The sequence below is a fragment of the Coturnix japonica genome, chromosome 4 (assembly GCF_054131305.1).
Source record: "Coturnix japonica strain WE chromosome 4, WE-NBRP24, whole genome shotgun sequence".
NCBI classification, from domain to species: Eukaryota; Metazoa; Chordata; class Aves; order Galliformes; family Phasianidae; genus Coturnix; species Coturnix japonica.
In genome coordinates, this window is record NC_140666.1 from 84,011,644 (window position 1) to 84,020,991 (window position 9,348).

Below are 9,348 nucleotides of genomic sequence, written 5' to 3' on the forward strand. Positions count from 1 at the left end.
TGGACTGCACATCATAAATCAAGGGAGAGTTCAAGGAAGTCATGCATGCCTCAGTTCCCACTCTCTTCAAACAGTTTTAATGCTCCTGAATCAATGTCCTCCATATACTGAGCCATGCTGGGTTCTAGATATGCCAGCAGCAGGTTTGACACCTCCACTCACAGCTATTTTAATGCTGCTGTAAGGAAATGCATGCTTTGCAGGCTGTCCTGTGCTGCGGCACAGCCAGTCCTGACTGCCGGTGGGACCTTCCTCAGGCTCTCTGACCCCATCCCCAACCTCTACAGTCTGACTTTCCCAGCTTTTCTTTATGTTTTCCCTACAAAAAACACATCTAAAACCTCCTTCTCTCTGTGAAAGAGTGCCCAATGCTCCCTGAGAGACAGAAGATACTGCAGCAGCAGGGTTGGACACTGCAATGGGCATGGGAAAGGAGGAAGCCAACAGCTGTTTCTCTTCTGCTGACAAAAATGTGGAAGATAAAATCCAAAGCAAGCAGCCTGGATTGGTCTGAAAGTCAAGCAGAGATGGCAAGCTCCGTGTGGGCTGCCTTGGGCAGAATGGATGTGTTGGGTGATGAACCACCACAGCAGCGCTTTCACAATCATAAAGTTGGACATGCCCCTCATATTTTCACCTATTTCTTCATGTAGACACATGTACCTACAAGCAGTGAGGCCACTGAGTGCAGTGATCCAAAACCTGGACTCTGGCCCCTTTCAGAGGACCAGCAGCTAATTCAAGTCATGCCCTCCTCCCTGCTGCATGCTACTTCTATAGATGCTCTTCCTCACCCCAAAATGGCCAGGCACACGCAATGGGTGAAGACACTCCAGCAAAGACTGCATCACTTGTTCGCACCTCATTTGCTATGCACTGAGAGCAGGGGAGCAGAGGAGATGAAAATCTCACTTCAAACATTTACACAGGTTATGAAAGCACCCGAGAAGCTTTCAGGTGCTTTCTGCCAGGACTAACACATTCCACCGAAGCAATTCCCTTACAAAGCACGCAGATGCATGGACTCATGGAATCACAGAATCATTGAGATTGGAAAAGACCTCTAAGATCATCTAGTCCAACTGTCAACCATCCCCACCATGCCCACTAACCCACATCCCTCAGTGCCAAATCTCCATCTCTCTTGAACACCTCCAGGGATGGTGACTCCTCCATCTCCCTGGGCAGCCTATTCCAATGCCTTACTACTCTTCCTGAGTTCAGGTTCCAACCTGAACCTCCCCTGGAACAATTTAACACCATTACCTCTCATCCTAGAAAGCATTTATGCTGTCTGGGGTCACACAGGAGAAATGATGGCAAGAGAATGTTCCAGGGGCAAGGTGCCCCCCTCTGAGATACCCAACACTAAATGAAACATGGGGGAACTATAACATAGTATCTACAATTAAATTCTATGGTATTTACTGTATTTATACTGTATCCCAGCAGGGCTGGAAGCTAGGGGCACAGGAGGGTCAGGACAGTAACATGGGTTTACAGTGTATCCAAAAGCCAACATCAGCACACTCCAATAGCAGCTTACACCATCGCTTCCAAAGCAGGGAAAAGCCTGGAAAGCCCAAAACTTATTTTTATGCCTGATTACAGATCTTGAGTGCTCAATGCTGAGAACTCACCCACTACACTGCTGACACTGATGCCTTTGGGCTGACCAGGAAGGAACGCTTCATGCTCAATCATCACTCACCCCTTTCACAAGAAGGAGGTGGGTGATGGATTTGGAGAAATTTCAGGTAGGGATGCAGAGAAGACACCATCTGCTGTTTCTTCCTTTTTTTTCCTCTTTTTTCCCCCCCTCCTTTCTGTAATTTATCAGTTTGCAAAGTGGGAGGCCGAGTTTCCTCACAGCTTGCTCTTCCTTCAGCCTTAGGAAGAAGGAGGCTGAAAGGAGCAAAGAAGGTGATGGCCAAGGAGTTCTGGGCTCCCAGCCCTGTGGTTCCACTCGCCAGGCGCCCAACCCACCGTGCTGCATATAAAGAGGCTTTCTGAGTTTTCCCTGGAAAAACAACCGAAAAAAAAAAAAGCCCACATGCTTTCATGCAAAGCTGTGGGAACATGCGTAACACGCTGGCTGTAAAATGAATGCATTTTTTATTTGATTTTGCAAGCGTTCCCTACCGTTCCAACTGTATTCATTTGCAGCTCATGTCTTACACAGTAAATACCAGCGAAGTTATGCACCTCCATTTACCACCCGCCCCACTCCTGCATGAATCTTCAGCCTATTAGCATAACTATTTAAACTGGACATGTTTTCTTCAACATTCCCCCTCTTTCATAAACTGCCAAGTGACAGTTGTTTACTGTCAACATAACCGGGTACTCCAAGACAGGGAGGAATATGCCCTTTCAAAAGGCGGACCTATAGGCTAGCAAAGGAAGATGAGAATCTGGTGTTTTCCTCTTTGCTCTCCCCAGAAATGCTTTATTCATAGGGATGCGCATGATACAGATCAGCAGAGATGGTGCTGTGCTTAATTCCGATCATTCTTTTAATTAAAGACAGGCTCACGCAGGGTTTATCTTGGGTTGCACATGTGAGTTGTCAGCACACACCAAACTCCTTAATCTTCCCATTGCAACTGCTTTCCCTCCTCATCTTTAGCTCCGATACCCCAAGCACATGGTGGGGAAGCAGTATGCTCATCTTGCCTAGATCCTGAAACTGGTGAGCAGTAAAATTCTCGCCCTGAGGATCTATACAGAGAGGTTAACAAAATTCAAGGGGAAATAAAAAAATCCAATCACTGCTCACTTCCAGACCTGCAGCCTCCGAATAAGCTGCTAAGATATTTTGCTGGGAGGGAATTTCTTGCTCTTGAGTTTTGCACATGAAAGGGAGCGGAATAGGAGGAAAAAAACACAACACAACAATAATCCTCTGAGAAAAGTGGTTTTCCATGCCTGCACACAGCAATAGGGAAGCTCCTAGTGGGTTTACTGCTAATTCCCACTGCTTTGCCATAAATGCCACCAGCTTCTGCTCTCCTGCACACCCACAGGATGACATCATGTCACCGTGATGCCACCCACTGGCATCCAGGATGGACCTGGAGACAAAAACTTGGTATACAGCGAAGGTGGGATGGGATGCAGAAAGCCCCAGCCATGTAGAGCCAGGCATATCCCCACCACTTGAGTTTCCTCATTTGGATCATCATTAGCAAACTTTCCAAACAATCTCTATTTCTGCTCAACAGTTGCTCCCACCACAACCTGTGAAGGGTTCCAACCTGCTCCCTTGGAAATTCCTGCTTGGGATTAAATAGGCACGAGATGAAGACCTTGGTATGAGTTTTACAGGACGACAGGCAGCAGAAGCATTTTCTACATCTCTTTGTCCCCAGATAGCAGCCTCCATGGATGCATATCTGGCTTTTCCCAAGGAAAATGACCCCCCCCCAAAAAAAGCAACAAAAATAAAAATTCCCTGTGATGTGCCAGAACGTGTTACACAACTCTTAGGACCGGGTGCAGGCACTCATTTCGGGGCAGTGCACAAAGCTTTGCAGCCACAGAGAGCAGCCCCAGCCTGCGTCCTTCCCTCACCCGCAGCCTTGGAAGCCTCTGCTTCTGAGTCATTAATACGTTTAACCCCTCGCAACCTGTGGAGATGGCAGGGCCCCAAACTCTCACAGATGCTGAACGTGTAAGCACATGGTAATTGTTTTGCATACGGTTCTGTGTGATAAAGAAACTCCGAGGCGCTTCCAAGTTTTAATAGAACCTTTTTATTCTATCAAGTCTTCATCTTCCCCCCCTCCTGTGGCTTTGGGAAAGCAATGCCAGCTCACTAAAGCTGACTCCCCCTCCGCTACGAATACCACACCTTTTTTAGATGAATACATCTGAAACTGAAGCAGTTACTGGAGAAGTGTTTTCTCGCTTTGCTGCACTGGGATTCTTTAAAAAGAAAGAAAGAAGGAAGGAAAAAAAGCTTTGCTAAATTGTGTAACCTGAGTGTCACAGCAGAAAAAAAAAGATCTAACCTCCCCATCCACCTGGGCACTGCAACTCCCTCTTATCACGGTGATACAGGGCAGGTTTACGTCTCATTACCTTTCACATTTTAACTACCAAGTTTACCAAAGGTTTTACTCCGCTGCTATCGCACAGTTTTTGTTTGCTTTTGATATTATGGAAACTTCCTGGTCATTCGAGCCAAGGAGCTGATACTTCAGGGGAAAGCACATCACACATTGGGATCACAGTGCCGTCACCGCAGGAATAGAAGCCTTTCTCCACTCATTCAGGGCTCTACATCCTATCTCTGCCACTCGGCAACCTGAGCTGTGAGCTATCAGGAAGGGGGCACCAGGGCCAGCAGCTCCAATTCAGAGAAAAAGCACCTTTTTTTTTCACCAGATCACGAGATAAACGGCCCCAAGAATGGCCAACAGTAAGCTGATAAGCTATGGAGAAGGCCCAGGAGAAAAAGGCAATGAAAGGCCTCATATGTGGCTTCAGACGTGGTTCGGCCAGCGGTTTGCTCAGGGGGTGCTATGGGACTTCTCCTCTGGAGGGTGCTGAGTCAGCAGGCTGCTTCAAAAAGCCGACAAAACGTTATGCAGAGCCAGACCATCTGACTGGCAGGGCACGGGAAAGTTACGAGCATACAGCACGCTGGGAAAAATGGAAGTCCTCTCAGATGGGAAAGGAAACAAAAATCAAGTGGGTTTCATTGATGCCTGGGTTCAGCTTAGCTGGGAAAAAGTCACCAAACTAGATGGAGATTTCACTGTATCCCTTAATAGAGCTACTGTAAAGTTGTAGCATTCCTGATCAGTATCCACATGAACTACAAAGCGACACTGAGGATGATGCGGCCACATCTCCTGCTTCTCTGAAGCCCTGGCACTGGGTCCTGTCCACTTAAATGTCATCCAATTGGCCATCGCAGTTCACTAAAGAAGAAAAAATTTGTTTCCCAGAGTTATAAATGGGAAAAAGAACTCTCAAAGCTTCACACAACACTTTGGCTTTGTCCAGGCAGGAGGACTGGATGGGATAAGTCCTGGGGCAGTGGGTGCTGCAGCCCATAACCCAAAACCCATCCTGGGGCTGCTGGACAGGGACACTTCCCAAAAGTGCTGATGTGATCGGGAAAGTCATAAAAGTGAACGTGCTGGTCAGAGTGGCTTAGTTTAATTGCAGGATCTAATTAGCAGATCAGCACTTTGCTACCCAGTCTTCAGATTCACTTTCATCACGTTCCCTACCCAGTGGCTGTTCATAAAGTCTTAATTAAAAGGGAAAAAAAAACCCTTGGATTTAATTGGAGTGACCCCTGTCAATATGCAGTGCTATACAGCCGCTATCAGGTGCTGTAATGAGTCAGTCCCTGCACTGGGACCTGCTCTCTGGTTCCCTATTTGCTAGGTAAGGGACAACAACAACAAAAAAGCCATATTTCACCACCTTTTCCTCTGTCCTGTTATTTCATTCCTCAATCAAATATGCTAGACTCAACATAAAGGACTTTGTTAACTTTTTTCTGCTGCTATTCTTAGAGAACAAATGGATCAGCTTTTTATCTCAGCACCGTATCACTCATGACACTGAATTTGAAGGATTTCAGGTCTTGGGCACAAGACTGGGAGCACTACCCATTTACAAAGGGCCCTTTATAGAGGGTTTCAGAACACTTTCCTGAAGGGAACCACTCCGGTGCCGTGCGGCACTCACTCAGCACAAGGGCAATTTAGGGTGAACTTTGGAACATCTGGGTACACAAAGCTCAGCAGAGCAGCCTGAACCTCTGCCATCGTCTGCACAAAGCCAATCAGTCCCAACTAGTGCATCCCCAGTCATTTCCAAGTGGGAAAGTCACCAGAGCCCTTGTGTGCTTCTGCCGGGCTGGAACATTCTGCTTGGTGATAATGTGAGCACAGCCAAGGGACCATCAGTCCTGGCTCCTAACAGAGCTCAGCTTTCTGCACAAACCTCAGAGTTCAATGCACACACGCAGCTCCACAGCACCAGTACCAGGAATCCCAGAAACTCCCTTTTTTTCCTGTATACAGTTCTGGGAGACGGGATGGGTATCACAAGCTTTGGAAAGCAAAACGCTGTCGCTGGTCAGCCCTGCTCTCAGAGCAAGCAGCGTCACTTGACATGCACAAATCGTACCCAGTAATATCTTTATCTGAATACTAATGCAAATTGGACGGCCTTTTTTTATAGGGATGTCTATTCTGTGACTGCTGAATAGAGTGACCGCATGCTCAGGGCTGCAAAGGAGTTCACTGACCTCCCTAATCATCTCTGCCATAGCCCCTGAATGACACACACATTCACTCCTGCCTTGCCCCTCCGCTTTCATTCATAAAAAAAAAGAGAGAAAAGACACAACGGGGAGGGGGGAAAATTTTGACATTGTTCTTCCTGCCGCAGCCTCGAGAAAGGGAGAGGGGAGAAACTCAGCCCAGATGAGGCCCCCGGTGTTTTGAGTTGAGCTTCTATTCAGCAACAGCCCCGCCATCTGCCTCCTTCCTGCCAGCAGCCCAACACCTCCCCGCGGAGATGTTAAAACCTGCACCCCTCCACCTCCGCCAGCAGCGCGCGTCCGTATTAGCAAACACACACATACCTCCAGAACGCCTCCCCTCAATGTGTGTTTTATGGAGCTGGGGACAGGCACAAAGCAGTAGCTGTTACAGCCTTCACAGCCCCGTGTGGAGAATTAGATCACTGGGGAAAAATCCTTCCAAGCCCCTTTATGGAAAATAAGGCCTTAGACTGTAAATGCAAAGCCCGGCGAACAACAACCCTCAGTAATGAGCCAACACCCCATGGCCCATTTGACCAGGAGAAAGAATTTGCTTTTTACCATTCCATTCAAAGGCTGAAAAGCAAAATGTGTTTTAACCCGGCTCGGAGGGTTTATGTTCTTTACAGTTACTTTTGCACAACCTTTTCCCCTTTGCAGGCTGGGTGATGCTGGGCTTCTCACATCCCCACACACGTGGCCAGTGTCACCCTTGGGCACATCATTGGGTGGCCCACAGGGGACGGAGCCCGGGGAGCTCAGAGCCTCATTCCACTCCCTGGGGTTGACAGTGACACCCACATGGCCACTGTCAGGTTGATACTGACACCCATATGGTCACCGACAGCAGTGAGAGAGCCTTGATCCCAACGATTTCCAACTCAAGTGACTCTACAGTCCTATGATTTCCAATGGAAATCCCAAAGCAGTGATATCCCTCCAGATTAACCCCTCCAAACTGTCTTCCAATTGACATCACAGAGACTGACACACGCTCCCTGCCCCTTCGCTTCCACCCGGACGCCCACCTCGATGCGCTCACTGCTGTGTTTGACCCATAAATCAATTCTTATGGCTGTGAAAAATGAGCCAAACGTGTTACACTAAGAATCTGGGGTTTTATTAGCACTTTCTCGAAAACAAAACCAACCCCCGGCATGATTTATGGCTTTAACCAAAAGGAGTATGAAAGTAATGCCCCCACCCCCGGCCTCCGCGAAGCCCATTTATTCCCCTGTCACTTTTTTGGCAACGGGGGCTCCGAAACCCAATGGTGAACAATGGAAACTTTCTGCCGGGTACATGTAACCCCGGAGCCGGGGGGCTGCGAGGGGGCTTCGAAAAACAAACAGGGGCTCAGGGAGCAGCTGAGGCGGATCAAGGAGAAGTCGCAAGCCCACCCGAAGAGATTTTTTTCCTTAAAGCAGCTTTTGTCCGGCTTTTCCTCGAGAGGAGGCGTTTAGCGGCTCCTTCCCCAACGCCTCGTCCCTAAGTCAATGAGTCGCGACTGTTGGTGCTTAAGAAGCACCCTCCTCCCCAAGCACCGCGAAGAACCGGAGGCACAAATCCCCGAAGGGCGCTCAGCACCTCTAGAACCTTTTCAACAACTGTTCAAAAACCACTTTCCCTTCAGAGCACCACCACCACCACGCACGATCCCGCCGCAATTCATTCATAACTCCCGCTCCGGCCGTTCCCATCCGCCCTACGAACGCTGCTCTCCTTACCTGCCGCCTGCCCGATGCTCCGCTCCGCTCCGCGCCGCCGAGCCGACGGCAGCGCTCCGACGGCAGCCGCCAGGCACAGGCACCAGACGGAGCCCCAGGCCGCCCGCATCCCTCCGGCGCGGCTCCGGGGCAGCGAGGCCGCCGCCGCCGCACCGCCGCCCGACTCAGACATCCCCCGGCCGCATGATGCCGCCGCTCAGCGCTCCGCTCCGCTGCTGCTCTGCCGGGAGAGGGAGAGAGGAGCTGAAGGCGGGAGGAGCTCGGTACGGTCCTCCCCGGGGTTGGAGTGGTGGAGGGTGAGGGGAAATGGGGATAGGAAAGGGAATGGGGGTAAGATGGGGATAAATGGGGGAATAGAGATATAAAGGGGAAATGGGGGTAAAAGAAGGTAAGGGGGGTGAAAGTGGGAAATGGGGATTAGATAAAAGGGAAAATAGTGACAAAAAGGGGGAAAGAAGTGAGAAAAAAAGGAAAACGAGTGATAAAAAGGGAGAATGGGGACAGAAGGAGGGAAATAGAGATAGAAGGAGGGAAATTGGGATAGAAGGGGGAAACGGGTATATGAAGGGGAAAATGTGATTAAAAACTAGAATGTAAGCGATAAAAGAGGAAAATAAGTGATAAATGGGGAAAATAAGTGACAAAGGGGGAAAGTGAGTAGTAAAAGGGGTAAATAGCACTTTAAAAGTACTACAAGAAAACTAGTAATAGAAAAAATAGTAACAGAAGAAGAACAGCAGTGAGAGGGGGGAAAAAAAAGTAATAAAATGGATAGGGGGGAGGATAAAAAAAAGCGATTAAAAAGTAAAAGATCCAAGAAGCGCCCGGGGAGGCTCCGAGCGCGGCGGGGCCCTCCCTACCTGCGCAAGCTCCGCGGCCGCCTCCCTCCCGCCGCCGCGGCGCTCCTGTGTCTGCCCGCGGCGGCTCCGGAGCGGAGCGGGGCGGCCGCGTTGTCCCCGCCCGCCGGGCCGAGCCGCCCGCCCCGCCGCCCCGCCCCGATGCCGCCGCGGGGGGCCGCACCCGCCGCCCGCTCCGCTCCGCGCCCGGCCCCAGCGGGGGCCCGAGGGGGGGAGGTGGGAACGGGAGGGGTGAGCTGAGCGCTCGCTTTTTGTCTGGGGGTGAAGCAGTGGGTTGGATGAGGGTCCCGAGGAAGTTCTATGCCGGGACACACGTTGGTTTTGTTTCGTGGCCCTGTAACGGCAAGGGTGTGCTTTCTAAAGGGAGGAGGGGGGATAGAGCTGGACTGGGGGCTGTGGGTCGGGGCAATCCGCAACGTGGTGAGAAGGAACTCACCCACTGTACCCAGAGTGAAGCCGCCAGCACTGCTTC

At 50.1% G+C, this 9,348-nt stretch overlaps 1 protein-coding gene across 6 annotated transcripts in view; it reads right to left on the minus strand.

The window, feature by feature from the left end:
* FGFR3 (fibroblast growth factor receptor 3) overlaps positions 1 to 8,262 on the minus strand; it is a 49,921-nt gene extending 41,659 nt beyond the window's left edge. For 3 of the 6 annotated variants that reach the window (XM_085545842.1, XM_085545840.1, XM_085545838.1), the window contains exon 1: positions 8,020 to 8,262. In XM_085545842.1, the coding sequence (XP_085401968.1) occupies positions 8,020 to 8,191 (172 nt within the window). In that variant the 5' untranslated portion in view covers positions 8,192 to 8,262. The remainder of the gene's footprint in view (positions 1 to 8,019) is intronic. The other 3 variants (XM_015862783.3, XM_085545843.1, XM_085545841.1) reach the window with 1 other exon arrangement.
* Positions 8,263 to 9,348: the final 1,086 nt, after the last annotated feature.